Raw genomic sequence first — 19,781 nt, 5'->3', positions numbered from 1 at the left:
TGTCACGTCTTTGTGCTTAATCTAAATTGTTTTTATATATACCGAAGAGCAATCTCTTTGTACTGTCATGTGTTCTTCAAAGCAAATCCGATATTTTCAGGACTCAGAAAAGGTCAAACTTCAGCAAACAGAATGACGGCAAGAAGGAAATGACTTTCATGCAAAATACGAGGTGAAATGGAATGTAAATCGTCTGTCGCTACTGACGTATGCCATCATGCAATTTCCAACGTTGATTCCTTCAGTGATTTTCGGTCATTCATTTCATCCTGGTCTGTGAGGGCCTGGTCGTTTCAAAAACAGCAGGGAAATAAAAGCTCAATTTTGCTGATTCTCGTAGTCCAGAATAGTTTTTTTTTTCTTTTTTTTTTTCTCTTATATCTCCCCACGTCACTGACCATGAGTTTTCATGCTAATAGAGCGCTCCATGCTTAATGTTGCATTAACCATCAGGAGCTTTCCGCAGCCATCGGTAAAACTGCTGCTGGAACAGGATGTGCCATTTTACATTTGCTTGAACGATCTCAACAGCTCGAGCGAACGCAGGTGCCGACTCTCCCCCGCTGGTCAGGATGAACTCTTTCAGCTGAGGAGAGAATAAACAATTTTCATTAACATTATCATTGTATTGTGTCTTGATGTATCAGATCTTGTGTGTATATGCGTGTAAGTGGCACCTTCATCTCTGACAGTTAAACGGCGTCAGAATATACAATGCATTTACATGCAAATTCCTGACATGTAATTCAGCAGATAACAATGTTTATGATAATGAGGTGTGGGAATGCATTTGAAGTAAACAGCATTATCAGTGTTGTTGTTTTATTGGAAGAAAAGGACACTTGGGTGTCTGTCAAAAACAAATTCTAACATCAATTAAGGGCATAAAAATCTCATCGAAAATCTCCATTTACTAAATAATATATTACGAAACCGATTCCCAATTCCTGAGGTCATGAGGACTACATGAATGAATATGCATGGAGATTCAGGATTAAAGCTGCTCTATTGCTCCTAAACTATTTTCAAAAATTCTGTTCTTTTAAAAGAAAATAAAGTGCTCATTTCACACACACAGTGTTGACCCTTAAATGCATGAATGTTTGCCAATCAAAATGATTGTTTTCAATGACTTCAAAACTAATATTTTAATTGCTGACAGCTTATTCACCACATCCAGCATCAAATGGTAGTGACATTCATATTTTATTGCGTACAGTAATTGCTCTGCAGTAAAGCCATTCAAACCAGTTCAGTTTTTGATTATGTTATTTTTTTGTTTTAAGCCTGCTGTAATTATGAGTGAAACATTGTGTCATCATTGTATATCAATCAGTGCCACCTCAAGAAATGAAGGTGAATTGCATTTTTTAAGTCATCAGATATTTAAATATTGTTGTGCAGGAAAAATATACTTACACTATTACATACTGCGGGTCTCTAGCGACCTTATACACTTTTTATAAAAATTAATCAGAAAACAGACATTCTTTTACATTTTTTTTTATTGTTATATTGTTTATAATAAATAGATTGAGGTATACTAAAAAATTTTATAATTTTAAATTTAAAAAAACGGAGGGACAGGGTAATGAATGATGTCCCAAGTTGCTAAAGACCCGAGGTATGTATTTAAGGTTTAAATATATCTCTGATTGTTCATGAATCTGTGGATGAAGTGCTCTGGCAGCAGCTGATTCTCAATGACAGTATGCTAATGCTCTGTTTAGGAAAACAGTGATGGGGTTCGTATTATCTCTGTATGAATGATAAATTGTGGAAGGCGAAGTCAGCTGGATGAGAAAGTGCTGTGCTGCAGTGAGAAGCACCAGCAGTCTGTGTCCTCTGGGACTGAAGGTGAATGAATTTGAATAAGTGAATATACGTTCCATTTCCTGTAATAAGGTTAAGCAGCTACAATGAGGAAATAACCCAACGAAATGTTCCAGAGAACAATTCTGCAGTCTTCAGAGTTTACTTTTGCTCATTTTCTCCATCTCAATAACTTGCTGACCAAAGTTTGTTTGTAAGTATTAATGTTCCATGAAGATTCGTCAATAATGCATTACTGTTTTAGTTTAATTAGAGGTGTACAAGCCTCAGGATGATGTAAAAGTTCAGCCTCACCTCATTCAACTCGGCCTCAGTGTTGAGAAACTCTGTCACACCGCTGATTAATTTTGAGTTCATAAATAAGGCCTCTCCATACCTGCCAATGAGAGACACTGTTATTAAAAACAATGGAGCACCGCTGTAATGAGCCCAGAAGCAAACAAACACCAACAGCTATTTCCCATAATGCTCTCGGCCCTCCAAACACAAACAAGACACAAAATAATATTCACCAAAGAAAATCTTATGAAAATGCGAATGTGAAATTCATATCAGGGCCTGAGAGGAAGGTTAAAATATCTTATAAACAGAGATAAATAAAGCCACATTCACCTGGAATTCAATATATCCCACTTCTCGCGAAAATATCTCCAAGCTAAATGTCTTCCAAGCGGATTGCGGCCCACATGTATGATGACATCGATCACATCCTGATCCGGCACCAGGTCAGAGGTGAGGGACAGATTCAGGAGCCTGTGGACATCAGAAATAAAATGGGAGATAAACCATAAGTGAGGAATAATTGACAAGGGCGCCTGAATTATTTAAAATGAATTCGTGGTGTGACCATGATATGGACTTTCAACTTTTTAAAAATATTTTATTTTGGAAAATACAATTTTTACCACTTCACAAACACAAGTTGCACTCCAATTCAATCCTATGGAATGTTAAACAAACAAAGCGGATGGAGCTTAGCTGAAACAGTTTCAATAAACTGAAAATAAATGATATACTTTATTAGTTGCACTCTTATGCTTGGAATTACTTGGTATAAATACAAAACTTGGCTTATTAATGGTTATTTGACTAATATGGCTATTATCATGAACATGATCGTGTCTGTTGTAATTAAGCCTTTCTAATAAATTTTTTCTATGCTAGTTTTAAGCTTCATTAAATCAGAAATACAAAACACATTATTCTTTGTTGTTTTCAGCAAAGACAGCTGCTGACAGGCCTTGCAAAACACAATTATTCAAATATGTTTTCAAGACTGTGATTCAGCATCTTCAAAAAGTAATTAACCTGAAGAGCTCAAATCAAATGCAGATAGACCCATTCGCTTCAAATTGGTGCGAAATGTCAAGTAGATGAAAAAGGAAGAAATAGGAAATAAGATGTTTCACATAAAGACACTGCCACGGAGCACAAGTTTCAATTTGCAAAAACATGGGGTAATTGCTTTGCTGTTTTTTGGTCTCTTATTTCAGCTGAACTTCTCAGCTGGGCTTTTGCCTTCATGCGTTGCAGAGTCACTTGTAGCACCTTTTTTTTGATGAACACCCTTGAGATTATTGCCACTGTGACAAAGCTCACATCTGTGTGCGGACGGCAGCTTCACAGCTCGCAAACGTGACATCTCCATCTTCCTCTAAGGACAAGTGCGAACAAGCTTTCAGATAAGTTTCTTTCCTTTCTTTTTTAAAAGTTCACACTTAGAAATTCTCAAATGTACACTTGACCTGAACTTAAATTTCTAGTGTGATAAATGTACAGGAAGTGATTACAGTAGATTTCAGTCTCTAAGGCTGCAGGAACATCTGTAGGTTAGCAGTCAGTGCGGAAGTGCAATCAGCTAAAACACACACACACATTCCAGTAGTGGAGAGGAATTATTTTCGGCCCACTGGATTACAACATACATCATGGAAAGAAGTAGAGGGAGATACAATTTACTTCATGCTATAGAAATCAATACTAAACACAGAATTCATATACCCCATCCTTTAGACTCAGTGACTGAAGCGCATTTACTAGCTCACTCCAAACACAGAACAGTTTTTTTCTGTGGTAGATTAAATATCGCAAACACACACTCTCACATGAACACTGCTCACACATCTGGGACTGTGGGCTTTGCTTAAGCATGCTGTGTGAAATTTAAGCGTGTCTGAAATCAATTGAACTGCTGCTAGAGGTCTTCTCCATTTTTTTAAGTTCGACAATAGAGCAAAGGTGAATGCCTGAATGCTGCAAATATTTCAAATATCCTATGTGACTCTAAAACAAATCAAAGGTATGAGAGATATTTTAAGCATATTAAGCAACACCAAATCCTCTCTGGGCAACAATGACTCATAAGGTGCTACCTGCACACTGAATGGTGATGTACACCTTTATTTCATGGGAATTCATTGAACTTGAGAACTCCAGATATTAACAGAGTTAGAAACTCTCAGAGGACAGTCAACAGCTGAAGTTTTTCTTTAAACTGATAAAAAATCAGTTACAGGTCTTCACACATCGATGTTGCTATCGCATTACACTAATGCCATGCACTGTAGCACTAGGTGCCAGTTTCTAATTAGCACACAAGTGTTGCTAACTCATGTGTTTTTCTAACAATGATGTCTGGCACTTTCAACACCACCATGTCACTACTGCATGCCACATAATTTGCTAATATTCAGATTTATGGAAATAACAGTTTTGTGTTGTGGGGAATATGCTTCTTCTTCTTCTTCTTTTTTTTTTTTTTTTTTTTTTTTTTTTTTTCCTCATGCTAGTTTATGTTTTGGAAAATAGTTGTCCACTTTAACCAGATCCAAACTACTAGCCAAGATGATCTTATACAGGGGTTCTCAACTTTCCTGCAATGTTTATCTCAAATTCTAATCAAAGACATCCTGAACAAAGTTAATCAAGGTCTTTAAGATTACTATAAAGTTACAGGTAGGTGAGATGATCAAGGTAGGAAGTAAATTCTATACGACAGTGGACCTTCCAACTGAGAATCTCTGGACTAGCAGCTCTAATTAGGTTGATCTTGGCCTTACTGGTTTCTAGTCTAGCAGATCAACCATCTAAACAAGGCTGAACCCGCTAATGGCCATAATTGATCTTCTTCAGTCATTTAGAAACCAAATAAAACCAACCACCATCACAAGGAGACCATGGTTTTGCCAATTAAGAACGTGTTCCTGGGTCCTGGAACGACATTTTTATTTTTTTTTGCAAAATACACAATCCTAACCAAATTTGTTCTTGATTTAGAATTTATTTATTTTTTGTTTTAATGCTGATTTGAGGCCAGTATCAGAAAAGGGTCAAGTCTGAATAAACACTGAGTTCTCCCGAGTCCATGAGAAGAACAAGACTGATATTATGGTCTTGGACTCAAGACTTGATGGTCCAATATCATATTTTATTGGTCTTGGTAATCAAGTCTGTGCCCAAAACCATAATTTCATGGTTTTGGTCTTTTCATGGGCTTAAGGGCATTTGATCTTGACTCAAATTCAACCCTATTCTGATCTTGGTTTTGATTTAGACTCAAATGTGCTGGTCTCAATTACAACACTGCCAATAACTACTGCTAAAAAAGGAGTGGTTCATTACAGTTTAAGCTTCAATGTTGACCTTGTGACCAATGTGAGCCTATCTCTAGAATCTAAACAGAATCTGATTGGCTGAAGGGAATGTTGGTCCAGAAACATACAGTATCACTGGAAAATCCAACAAGTTAGAAGCAGAATGGCCTTCCAAAAGATGGTATTGTTTGAGAATGATGGATTTTGTATTGGTTTAGCTACATGACTGCAGATGTTGTATCTAGGTGTACTGTGTCACAGCCAAGTCATGGATCACTAAGAGTGAGAAAAAACTCATTGATTTTACCTTCAAGGAAGGCAATTACCACTACAAAAAAAATGAATAGCTTCCTTGCTGTCTGAAATATGATAAATAGTATCTAAACATGAAGATGAAAATGCATGGATGTAGAGCACTGAGATGTGTGCTTACTAAGTCTGGTGCTATTTATCTTCTTCCTCTAGTGAGGCAAACCACATCCCTCTCAACAGACTCACACTGAATCCGTCCCACAGGAATCAGCCTGTTGAGTGCTGAGCACTCACTGCAGAGAGGGGTCATGCTGGGTCTCTTTATATGGGAATGTTTCTTTCTCTCAGTGCATCCATAAAACAGCGACCAAATGCAACAGAATAAATGGAGATGTCGAACCCGCATTGAATCTGCTTCAGAATATGTGTGGGCTTTGAGATCCTTGTCTGCTCTGGACGGGGTGTAATCCGTCACCGTCCTCATCCTGCTATTGAGTTGGGAGAGGATTTAAGACACCGTAGAGACTTGTGGGAAAAGCTCCTACGGCATCCATTGTCTTTACTGCCCCATCAGTGGAGTGAGTGCAGCTCTGCTAGTGTGACTGACATGATGTGGAGGGGATGACTGAATGGGATTGAGGTACAGTAGACTGCAAACGCACTAGTAAGTTATAATCAGACACTTCTTGCTATTAATAAAATGGCAGAAAGCCCCCCCAAAATCTTGAAAAAGTGAATGAAGAGGCTGGTGGAGGGTACTGATATTCCAAGTTAAAAAGAAGCTAAAACTTTCAGCTAAGACTGCTTGATAAAGTGTCATGCTACAGTGGCTTTTATTTGAATTTCTATGCTTTATCATGTCATTATTATTGAGGTATAAGAATATCGACTGACCTGTTGAGCAGGAAGATGTTGTCACTGCAGGTCAAGGCCTCCAGAAGAACCTTCTTCTCAGAGATGGCTGTAGAGGAGTGAAACTTCATCCAGATAAACTCCCACACGTCCTCATCCATCAGAGAAACACCTGTGCAGTACACAATGTCCCGCACGTTGGGTGGAATCCTGCAAAGTGAAGACACAAGGTAAATATTCATAGATAATGTTAGTATTTAAATACTCGTATTTAACATTAACAACTGTATTGACGGAGCCAAAATCTTTTTTACTTTTTATTATTTTCTTTTTACATAAATACAAAGATCAACTTTTAGAGTCCAAGGAAAATAGTGAAAATGGTGATACACTGATTTGCATATATGCACACTGAATAGCGCAGGTGATTAGCAGTTCTCACTGTGACCCATTCTGTTCATTTAATGATTGCTGAGGGTTACATCAGATTCACACGCCATTAGATTACACTGTGTTCATACATAATTCGTGTTTTGATTTCTGAGAAATGCATTTTCCTGAAGAGAGAATGTTTCACGGCAGGGATTTGTTAAGTCTTTAGGGTTGCTCAAATATAGCAAATCACAAGTCAACCTTTCACCTCCAGAAGAATCAGTGAAAAACAGTGTATTTATAAGTGTTTTTATGTGTATGCTTCCTATGAGAAGTTGATCTTTTTTTGGTGACACTTTAGATTAGGGAACTCTATTAATTATTAAATAGTTGCTTATTAGTTATTGACATGCATATTTGCTGGCATTCTGTTTTTAGTAGCCTACTTATAAAGTACATATTAATGCCTTGATCTGCATGACATTTGTGTCTTGTGTTTTAGATCTCTTAACCTTACCCAATACCTAAACATAACTACTACAACAACTAACTTACTTAGCATCAATAAGCAGCAAATTAGGAGGGAAATTGAGGGAAAATTCTTAGTTAATAGTGAATATGTGTTCCCTAAAGACTTCCCTTTTCCTTTGCTGTTTCTTCAGTTCTTTCACTTAAAATGTATATGAGCGAAATATCATTTTAAATAAAAAAGACACTCTTACAGTAGATTAAAACAGTCCACTTTGGTGATCTTCTGCTGTCTGCAATCACTTTGAATCACATGACTTCTGTCACAGTGAAAAATGTCCATAATAACACCAGCTGATGTGATTCGATGATCTTTAGTAAGCTCATAATTTAAGTGGTGAAAATTTGACCCAAATCATCGCTACAGGCCTCCCAGTTTGAGTCACAGTGCAATATATAGTCTAGCAATATATCGGTCATAAGTAAGAGCCCTCTCTGGACACTTGATATCATCTGGTTATAAATCTCAGAAAAGAATAACCGTCTACAGTAGAGATACACAGAGACAAACGCTTCTCAAGCTGTGAGGTGATGCATGTAATATTCGTACAGGAAGAAGAAATAACATTAAACCTCTGGAGGAGCCGTGGCGATACAGTGACTGAACTTTTGATTTGCTCAAACAAAGCGCAATAAAGAGCTGCTGATTCTGGATGAGCCGTCGGAGCCTCTGGGAGTTTTCAGTGTAGAAAACAGCACCTCCAGTAAGATATGAAATCATGTCACAACCAATTGGAGCATATAGACTGAAATTTCCACACCTGTGAAAGTGATGTCTTGTTTATGACTGCCACTGACAGTAACAATAAGTGAATTCAGAAACACCACTAAAGAATAATATTTGTGACGTTCTGTTAGCTGCAATGATCCTGGAATATATTATTTTCAGAAAGAAGATGGGAGATGACATGAGCCATTATTCTAGTTTTTACTTCTGATATTGTAACCTGATTTTAAAAGCTTGATTTGTCCTAATTTTGGCAGTGTGGAGGCAACACATTTATAAGATGTTATATAGATGGCTGTCATAAGATTTTGTAAAACTTCTATATGTTTGTTTTGAAACAATGTACAAAGTTCTTTGAGTATTTTAGATTGTGTGAGACTAAACTGCACTTAAAAGCAGTTTGCCTTAACAGAGGTGTCCGACTTTAATTTCAGTTTTCTTTTTTTAGTCTGTGGTATCTTGTTTTTAATTAATAAACGAGGAGGACATGAGGAGGATTTGTCAGCATTTTGTACGGTGATCTGAAGCCTGTCTTTGCAGCTCATGAATGCTGCTGTGACATTATCATCACCTAAACCATAAAAAGACATAAAGGTCAAACACATTCCTCTTTTATGATGTGCTCATCCCTGAATATCAAACTGAACAGATTCTTTTTATTGTCCCAGTAGGACTGGAGGTCATTTTTGAAGAAAAGGACAGTGAAGGACACATCTGGAAAATCCAGACTTCTGCAGTCAGGTAAGAGGCACGACTAAGAGCAGTTATGTCATAATACACAATAATAAGAATCAAAAGGATAAGACTAATAATAACATCAAATCAGTGGAAAACAAAGACAGAAATTTCTAGCAGATGAAATTCAGAATTTCTTGCCATCTGTTGACCTTGACAGTTGTACATGAGAAACAAAATCATTTTTAATCATTTAAAAGTATCTGCTAAATGCCTTAAATGTAAAAAAAAATATATATATATATATCTCAAATATGAGTGCTTTCACAAGCTCTAACTCTCTGGCAGTTGATTAACCTAACCTGTCCACATGATGATACGTCTAGCAGGAGGGATTGTGTTCAGTACAGAGACTTCCTGTCTGTTCAGACACGATCAGAAACCTCACACTGGACTCCACGGGGTAATAATTACAGAGCCACTGCCAGAGCAATTGAGCAGTTTCAGGCCAAAGAGTGGAAAATCTTTGACTGAGCAGGTCAAACACTGGCTGAATCCAACTGAGTGTGTATTTCACATGTTGAAAGCAGGAATATTAGGCCAAAAAGCTTTTAAATTGAGTAGCGCGCTTTTATTAGAGTCATGTTAGAGGCCTCAGAAGTCATTAAATGTACATTAAATGAAGCCAAGGTCAATATGTAACACATTTTATGTGTAATAAAGCATCTGTGTGTGTATTTAAGGTCTATCTGTCGATTTCAGGGCATGATATTAAAGATGCCAGCAAGCAAATTTCTAGTGTGTGTGTGTGTGTGTGTGTGTGTGTGTGTGTGTGTGTGTGTGTGTGTGTGTGTGTGCGTATGTGTAGTCTTTCATGTGTTTGTAGGCATGCAGCCAATTATTTGGCTTAAGCACAAAAAATCATTTCCTAAAAAGTGGGCAAACACAATATCTTGTGCAGGATAAAGCCATTTCTTCAGATACACAAACACACACCCACGATCCTGTTTATTCGCCATTATGGTCATTAGTCCCTGCCGGTGGCATGGTGTGTTTGACAGTGTGATACTGCATACATGAATGTGAACATTGCTGTGGGAAGCAGGGAAAACAAATTAGATGAATAAATGTGTGTTGCCATGGACACTTGGAATAAAGCTTCTACTGTATGAATCTTGGCAGGGTTGATGAGCAGAACATATTGATCAGACCTCAAAGTGTCCGCACTTCATCCAACGCTGTGCCTTGATATTATCATGAAAATGTAATGTGTGTTTGAACAAATAAAAAAAGGACAACTCTGGCTGTCACTGCTGTATTCAGATTTTTTTCATGTACTTTTACTTAGGTTGAAGAGCAAAAGTTGATGCAGGTTTCCTGCAGGACTGTATTCAAACAGTAATGCACAGTATCACAAAAAAGGCCAAAAAATGTGTTACTATATTAATTCAGCAATGTCTTGTATATTAAAATGGTATTTTTAAACAAACAAACAAACAAACAAAAAACTGTTTTGAATTAGCATTTTTAACTACACATCAATAAAAACATTCTGTTAGTAGCAGTCCAATCTGATTCAGTTAAGTGTAAACTCAGTATTCTGGGCCAATTTAGTGAATCATAGAACTGTCTGATTTAATCCATGATTTAGACAAATTAATTTCTGAGTTTAACCAATTCAATAAAAGGAACTGCCTCAACTGCCAGCAATTAATTGAAACCTCAAACATCATTATGGCACTTTGCGATATGTTTGTTTTTGTGTCAAGCCAGCGAGCAGAAACGCTGGGATTGAATAAAAGCTGTTACGGTACAGTGTGTGGGTGTCACTCTGTAAATTTGTTCACCTGTTCTTGTTGCTGGAAATCCAGTCTGAAATGAGAGAAACAGCCTGCCGATGACAGTGTTTGTTTCCAAAACTGCAGGCCAGCATCATCACCTCTCTCTGTAACTCTCTGAGGAGGAAAGAAGGAAGTACATCAGCAGGAAGTTAAAGATGGAGGAAGGGGAAAATGAAAAATTAAATACTGTCTACTGAGGTCATTGCCATCTCTGAGGTGGAAAATGTCTAGCTCAAACTTTACAATTCAGTGTCCTTACTTAGGCTACATATAAGTTTATAACTGTAATATATAATTCAAGAAATATGCAATTCAAGACTCACTCGGTCTGATAAGCCGCCTGCATGAAGGAGCCCTGAGGGGAAGTGGCTGGCCAGCCCAACTTGTGATACTTCGGTTCCACTTGTCTTAGAACATAGTCCTAACAAAAAAAAAAAAAAAAAAAAAAAACAAAACAAAACAAAACAAAACAAAACAAAAACAAAAAAAAAAAAAAAAAAAAAGGGAAGCAAAGAAATTATTAAAGCAAAATATAACAAGAAACGCAAAGTCAAGCAAAACCAAACAAACGTGCAAAACAAAAGGCAGAAAAAGAGAAAGTATGGTTGCCATGTTGAGACCAGGATTTAAATTATGTTTTTTTTTATTTGTATTATATTGTGTACAGTACAAGTGTGTGAGTGTGTGTGTGTGCGCGTGTGTGTGTGTGTGTGTGTGTGTGTGTGTGTGTGTGTGTTTTGACTTGCCATACGGTTGAGGGAAATGTCGCAGCAGGTAATGTCATGGCTAATTTAGCATGACTGCTCTCCTTCATGCCCTCTTACTGAGACGAGTGAATGATCACAATTAGTCCCTGCTATGCCGCAATTCAATCCTTAACACACACTTACACGGATAAAAGCACATAAAGGCTTGTAGAGGACATTGCTTTTCATACTGTGGTGGACCTACACCTGATCAGGTGCCTGCAGATTGTCAAACTGTTACTACAGCAATTGAGTGACATATTCTTATTTTGCCAACAACTTAATCTCAGTTTGATGATTAGTGATGCTCACACACACACACACACACACACACACACACACACACACACACACACACACACACACACACACACACACACACACACACACACACAGAGGGGTTTGGTCTGGCAGGTTGAAACACCTGGTCACATGACTGAAGGCTCCTGACTAATCTGTTCCAGCTGTTTCCTGTCTTGCAGTACATCCTAAACATCTGCTCCGCCTCACAGTTAACACAGTGATGGAGAGAAATAGAGAGAAGATGCTATAAAATTCATCACACTCTCACTGCCGGCACTAAAGGGTCGTCAATTACAGAGGAGGGGCAGAAATGACTCATGTGCACCGAGGGATTGTGGGTAGGCGTTTGAGTGATATTTTGAATAACAAAGTGATTAATGAATATAAAAGCAGTTGGACAGGTAAGACAGGGAACGTATGAGAAGTATGGTAGTATGATATTTTGAACATTAGCAATGGTAGAGATTTCACATTGTTTTAAGAATGTATGAGTTTATAAAATGCTGCAGGAAACAGGCATTGTGTCTGGAAATACTGTATGTTGGACTGCTGTTTTGGATGATGATCAGAGGAAGTTTTGAGTTTGATCTGTCTGGCGGTGAGTCGAGTCATCTGAGACGTGCTGCTAGATATCAGCCGTGTGTTTCTTATTGCACTAGTCAAGGTTAAAATACAACAGACAGTAAACTGATCTGAGATCAGACTCACGCTGAACAGGCTGTGGTCTTCAGTGCGGTCCAGGAGTTTGTCCAGCTGGTAAAGAGCTCGACTAGCAGCGTGCCACGGCAGAAACTCAGTCTCCTGAGACAAATATGAGATCATCTGCAGGGGGACGTTTTGGGGCAAATACCCTGCTCTAGAGAAAAGAAAGAAAGAATGATGATCAGACACTAGCAGCTCATTTTTACACGTATTTCACCTTTGGAAGACACATCGTTAACATTTGATTATAAACAGTTCATTTTGTTCATCATTATTCGTTGAGAATAACTGCCAGGCATTGCGCCTTGCGTGGGGAGTCATAATGTGCTTTAAGAAACAACAACAACAACAACAACAAAAAAAACGGCTTCTCCTGTACGGCTACAGTCGTGTTCAATTTGCATAAATCCATAAAACATAAGATCTCTTCTAAAAGCTTCAATTGTCTTCTCCTTTTTCCCCTTGGCCTTTTTAGAAACACCTACAATCCTCCCATGAGAGTAAAACAACAGAGTGGTGGCCAATATCCTTAGACCAAAAACAAGACAGACAAGACTTTCCACAAGTCTTTGAACGTTTTCTAGCAAGCACAGTGTCACTACTACATTATACAGCCTTTTAGAACACCATAGCAAGGTCAGCATTGTCGCTAGCATTGTTTTCAAGTATATGATTTGTGTGTGCTGTGTTATTTTATGTTTATTCGATTATTTTGCTGTTAGCTTGTCAGTTGTGTCTAAGTGCTCTTCACATTAGCAGTGCTAATGTGTTTGCCGCATTTGCGTTCCAACCCAGGTTCTTTGGAAAAACATTACTGACGTGATCTTTTGGCAAAATAATAGTATGTTGCTTCTTGCTCATTTTGTGACACTTTCAAAGTGAAATTTCCAGTTAACTTTGTGTGAAAAGCAATAAAAGTTGGGTAACACTTTAGTATAGGGACAAGTATCACTATTTGCTTATTAGCATCCCTATTATTAACATATTGGCTGTTTATTAGCACTTATAAAGCACATATTCTGCATGAGCATATTCTAGATCCCTAATCCAATACCTAAACCTAACAACTACCTTACTGACTATTAATAAGCAGCAAATTAGGAGTTTATTGAGACAAAAGTTATAATTAATGGTTAGTTAATAGCGAGATTTGGACCTTAAAATAAAGTGTGACCAAATTTTGTTAGTGCCACTAGTGGTAATTTCAGCTGAAAACCGCAGTGAAACTTATGTATGATGAGCCTTGGTTGTCTATTTCAGTTTCTCAATTTCATGCAGGGCACATAAGTGCTCCGAATCTGAGGTCAGGCGAAAAAGGAAGTGATCAGACTTGAAAACGGACTCATTAAATTCTGGAGGACAGATTCACCCAACACACATTTAATTGGGACATTAATCACAGTTACTCACAGACACCCACTGTTACCCAAGGAGGTTTTTAACATTTCCAGAGAAACTGATTTGCATTCACATTAGCAGTAGACAATTGAGGATGTGAAGAACTAAAAGCGATTTCCACATCTCCACGAAAAAATTAGCAAATGTGTTTATAGCATCAGGAAAGGTGAATATATACCATGTGACTAAAAAGAGTTTTATCTCAAGGCATTCAAATAGGTTTGCATCTAGAGCAATGTTCTTCCTTTAAACAGCCTGCTATTATATTTAAAAAAGATGGAGCGTTTTCAAATGTCCTTTAATATTTGAAGTTCGGGGATTAATGGTCCTTAAAGTTTTAATATGAAGTCAAATTTTCCTATTATACATGCTAATGGAAAAGCTCAATTGTATTTAAAAATATTCAGAAAATGAGAGCTCAGAAATGCTTTATTTGACTGACACTAGCATTTATGTCAGTCTTACAGCTTTATAGATGTTAGGAGTAATTGACTCCAGGGTGTTGAATTAATTGCACTTAATGCAAACCCAAGGCAGTGGCTTTTATACTTCAGGCATGTGTTAATTTTCAATAATTCAACAGTATTCAGTCAATAATTCTACATTTACTGCTATTACCACATGTATGTGCGTTTATCTCCAAATATTTTCAGAATGTTTGTCTAAAGCATGTGTAAACCACTTCTGTACGGCATTGATTATGCATCTTGTTTAGAAACCGGGTCAACAGCAATAGCTGTGTGGTTATAGAAAATTAATCCAAACCATTGTGTCAGTCAAACAGAATAAAGCATTAGACCGTGGTCTAATGAGCAACAATTGTATTAAAATAAACAATTAATCAGCCTCTAATGATGCCAAGGCACTTGAAACACTGTCATTCTTTCAAACTGATTACAAGGAAATATTCAATGTATATCTCTTGACTGATGTGCACACAAGACATGAAGGATACAGTTTTCACACTGAGCCAAGAGCTTTATCACAACACATGTGCATTAATTATATTGTGTTTCTCTTTAGCGTTTAAAGACGCAGTAGCATATAAATCACTGCAATGACTACACCTGTCACAACACATTAAAGGTGAAGTGAATGATGGCTTTAGACGACACAAATCACATCTCATTTTGTCACATTGACCTTCAGATAGATAGATAGATAGATAGATAGATAGATAGATAGATAGATAGATAGATAGATAGATAGATAGATAGATAGATAGATAGATAGATAGATAGATAGATAGATAAATAGATAGACAGACAGACTGGAGGCCATTCAGTTCTTCCCTTTCATAAAACTTTCCTTTCTTCCTTGTATTTTTGAATTATTCAGCTTTCCTATTGAAGGTCGGGGGGAAATGTTTATTAAATATACAGTAAACGCAACATTACCATAAAACTGTCATGAGGCGTTGAAGTTTCCCTGCTATTAGTGAGCACAGTAATGAATGAGTTGATCACTTTTACCCTTCAGGAACGAGCTAGTACACACACACAAGCTCAGAGAAACATGTGTTGCATTGCATGAAGGCCATTTATCACTGATAATAGCATTGCCAAAGAACTGCAAGGTAAAATAAAACAGAGTGTGTGGCTCTTTAAAATTGCCTGACATCATTCATTTTCAACGAGGACGAGTGATGTCTGGCAACATGAACGTCAGCGACCACTGGAGAATTGAAAGAAACTCTAAAATTTTTAATTCATGAGTATATAAAGAGTAACATAACAGTCTCCTAAATAAATCATTGACTTTCTAAATTGGTCTGTAATTGTAGCTCATTTAGTCAGAGCTTCAGCAGAGCATTTCAAACAGGCCTATTAAGAAGCTCCATCACTAAGACTCAGAGTCAAATGAGATCTCACTTTGAGCATGAAAAATTTTGTGTCAAAGGAAAAAGAATATTAAAAAGTTGAAAATATGCACCATTCTTTAACTCGTTCTCGCTGTTGTGTGAGAAATGACAGAATTGTCGACAGGAGTTGTGATTTTTTACAAGAGCCACAAACAAATCTTGTGCCTCTATGGCAACAATCTGCTGATGATGCTAATATCAGGTTAGAAACAGATCAGCGTTTCTATGAATGTTCAGAGCACTGTGTTAAGACAAGTAGCTGGTGATCACAGTAATGGCAGTAATAGCAACTGTTAATTGCTTTAATTTAGTTTAGTAGAACTTAAGAACTTAAGCTGTTAACACTATAATTTGCTGCAAAAAAATGGATTGTGTTTTGATGCTACTGTGAATCACATGTAAAAATAATAAAAAGCCACCCTTTTTTTATCTTGCTACTATAGTATGCTGCAATATATAGTAATGAAAATACTGACACAATGTTTTTTTAATAAAATCAACATTAAGTAGATTCAAGTACAGTAGATACAATGCATATCTACAAATGTTCTAAAATATAAAATATAAAAAGTATAATTCCAAATGTATTATATTATATTATATTATATTATATTATATTATATTATATTATATTATATTATATTATATTATATTATATTATATTATATTATATTATATTATATTATATTATGTTTAAAACAGGTTGAAATATAACCCAAACATTTTTGAAATTACACAAAACCCCCATAGAGCTGGTGCTCCAGAAGATATTAATAAATACTTTAGAGATATTTTGGTCACACTTTAATTTAAGGTCCAATAGTCTCACTATTAACTAACTATTATCTAAGACTTTTACCTTAGTAAACTCTTATTTACTGCTTATTAATAGTTACTAAGGAAGGTGTTAAGTTTGGGACTAAAATATGTTAATGCAAATAATGCATTAATATGTGCATTATAAGTACTAATAAACAGCCAATTTCCTTGTAATATGCATGCTAGTTAATAGTGAGAACACCAGTAATAAAATGAAAGATGCAAAAGCTTTGCATTTAACCCAATTATTATATCAACTAATTAATAATGCACTTGAAATATGATCTTTATTCTTTAACTAGGTTTCACAAACACCAGCTTTCTTCTCCTCAATTGATCCAGTAATTCATAATCATAATAAAGGCTGACTGAGCTTTGTGAGGCAGTATTGATCTGTGAAGGACTCCCATGAGCACCAGGGGCATTTAATTATGTAACATCACTGAAAGCAGCAACACCCATTAAGTTTCCTTAGTCATATGAACACTGTTCATCGTCCCTGTGATTTACAGAGAAATGAGACATTTTACACATTGTGATTAATGATGATGCTGTTTTTAATATGCAGGTTGGCATTTTCACTTCTCAGCTAAGTAAGAGCCAATAACCACCTCCAACGATCTGAGCCCTGAGGTTGAACAAGACGTCCTGTTAACATCCGCTCTTATTTATTAGGATTAGCTGTAAACAACAGGAGAGAGAAACAATATGTACAAACCTGACTGAAACTCACAAACAAAAGGATTTGCCTTCAGTCCTGTTAAGTTTCAATTATCCAGCGCTTCAGTAAATGAGGCCGAGCCGAATAAACAGACTAAATGAACATGATGTACTACAACGCAGGGGAACCCGTTTCCATTCTCAGCCCAACGTGATGGCAATAAACACAAGTTTCTCCAAGGTTTGTCGTCAGTTGACTGAATCGTCATGCTTAGGAATCATCTGTGGCCAAAAACACAATTCTCCACATGCCTGTTAAACCCCTGTCTAGCTCGACGTGAGCCGCACAGCGCCGGCAGATGAGCCTGTTGCTTCAGTTTGATGAACACTGGTGCTAATGCTAGCAGAGCATCTGGCAGCTTCCTCAGATAGTTTGGTGGAAGAATAAAAATGTCTGTCCTGTAAACATACCACATCTGCAAACCACATCTACGGTAAATACACAATATTCAATGTTTAAGAAAGTCCATCAGTGATACACAAACACTGTTTTGGCTGCCGACTGATTCTAGCTGCCAGCGATTTAAATTTCTTTCATTAAGCAGAATGAGTAAGAGTTTTTGTATTAAACAGAGAGGACTTTAGGGAGAGCAGTCCTTCCTGAAGGGACTTATGGCAGCTTGGCAGCCTGTGGCACTATAAACTCTCTCTACCTTTATCGTTCTGTCTCTTCCTCCTCTTACATTAATAGACATTCATGAGTATCCAGCTACTGATGAAGCTCTGAGGGATTGACACAATGAGGCAGCAGTGGAAAGGAGGGAACACAGCGGTTTTCCCTGGCTTTCTTATTATCCGGTATTGCAGTAACAGCTCAGTAGTCTCAGTGCAGGTTTCATTTTGATGAGCTAAAGTAAAGCCTTCAGGCTAAAGGAGAAAAGGGAATTACTGTACAAGAACTGCATCTGTCAGTAATGAACGTCTTACTGAAGTTGACTGGATCAGGCTTTTCTTTACTATTGTGATGGATGGCTTTTTCAAGATGCTTTCAGGCTGACCCTTTGAGATTTAGGTTTTTCCAAATGCCTGGTGCTAAATATCGGTCTTTATGAATTAAATAATTAAATAATTTATTGTTATTGATGCCAAATGGCTAATCATTTCTGATTGAGTACTTAGATTCAACTGCTGGTGTAATTACGCAAAACTTAATGCATCATGCAAAGATGAATATCATATTTTGCACACTGCTGATGTATTCCAACAGCTGGTGAATATGACATGATCATGTTAAATGTGATTCATCTGGCATTAGCAGATCAAATGTATAAACATTGTCTGGTGATGCTATTTTAATAAGCTTGGAGAGTGTTATGAATGCACAACCACAGTTTTGCAACACTTTGATTTTCATACAGATTTGTTAATCATGATGTAACCTTTTGAAATCCCAGGATTGATTTGCACTGTTCTCTGCCACAACTTTCACTCATTGCAAGCCCCTTGTTTGATGACTGACTGACATCTATGAAAAATCTCCCAGTATAATCAAAAGCTTTTTAGGGAAATCAGGTTTTAGAAATTATTGATTCATCTATTCAGTGTAATTCAGATATAAACGCTATTATTATTATTTTTTTTTTTTTAAATACTCCTTTTTATTTTTAAAAGAAAATTATATAAATGCAAATGAAAGTACATAAAATGAAATGTTTATAACAATAATTATGGAATAATAAAATTAATTTGTGCAATTATATGTGGATTTAATTACTTAATTTTGACCCTAGTGAAGTTCTTAGAGATGAAATGTTTCATTTTGAAATCTGGTTGATGATTTTTGTGCTGAAAATCCAGACTTGGTCTTTTATACTCCAAGAGTTTTTACTCGCTGGTAGGTGAACGAGCCCCTGAAATAATGTGACAGCTACTGTGACAAAAAAAAGCAGCGCACAAATAAAGCTGAATGAGACTGAATAGTCCAGCGGGTCTCTGTGGTTGTGAAGGACGTTAAATGGCTCTGTATTGCAGGTTTCAGGCTCTGAATGACTCTGTGTGTAACAAACAGAACCCACCTCGCCAGGTTGAAGACGTCATCAATCAGACCGGGCCCTGTTGCCCACAGAGATGATCTGCCGGCGGAGAACAAGCAGAGATATTTATAATGCAGCAGGAACCATGCAGGAGAGACAGGAGAGATGAGGAGAATGAGGAAAAGGAAGGATCGTGACAGAAAAGAAAACTCAAAAGATGATGGACTGACAGAGGTGGAAGAAAGTTTACCGTTGAGTTGGTCATCAGCTGCTGAATGAGAAGTCTCCAGTTGTGAAGGTCGTAGTTCACTCTGAAGTAGCCCGTTTGATTGATGTTGCCCAGCAACCACGTCTCGCCGCCCATGTGACCCACTCTGTGTGTCTCTATAAATACACGAGTAAAAAAAGAGCATGAAACAAACGTTTAATGACACTTCTGACAGCTCACTGTAGCTCGACTCGCACACATATGAGCAGAAACACACAGCGCCAAATGACATCCAGACACTCACAGACAGATGTGAATATCTTTAGATGACAGAAAGTAAAGAATCTAAATATATTTCTAATGAAATATTACAGAAAA

The 19,781-nt window shown here is 37.0% G+C and overlaps 1 protein-coding gene across 1 annotated transcript in view; it reads right to left on the bottom strand.

The window, feature by feature from the left end:
* Window positions 1-340: 340 nt before the first annotated feature.
* LOC109092621 (thyrotropin-releasing hormone-degrading ectoenzyme-like) overlaps window positions 341-19,781 on the bottom strand; it is a 101,533-nt gene continuing 82,092 nt past the window's right edge. The window contains 10 exon segments of the mRNA XM_042722231.1: window positions 341-586; window positions 2,128-2,209; window positions 2,446-2,586; window positions 6,573-6,740; window positions 10,680-10,787; window positions 10,997-11,094; window positions 12,431-12,578; window positions 19,238-19,269; window positions 19,271-19,294; window positions 19,446-19,579. Of these exon segments, the coding sequence (XP_042578165.1) occupies window positions 443-586; window positions 2,128-2,209; window positions 2,446-2,586; window positions 6,573-6,740; window positions 10,680-10,787; window positions 10,997-11,094; window positions 12,431-12,578; window positions 19,238-19,269; window positions 19,271-19,294; window positions 19,446-19,579 (1,079 nt within the window). The 3' untranslated portion in view covers window positions 341-442.

Source organism: Cyprinus carpio, chromosome B4 (assembly GCF_018340385.1).
Source record: "Cyprinus carpio isolate SPL01 chromosome B4, ASM1834038v1, whole genome shotgun sequence".
NCBI classification, from domain to species: Eukaryota; Metazoa; Chordata; class Actinopteri; order Cypriniformes; family Cyprinidae; genus Cyprinus; species Cyprinus carpio.
Note: the sequence above shows the minus strand (reverse complement) of the source record. Positions and strands in the feature narration are given on the sequence as shown.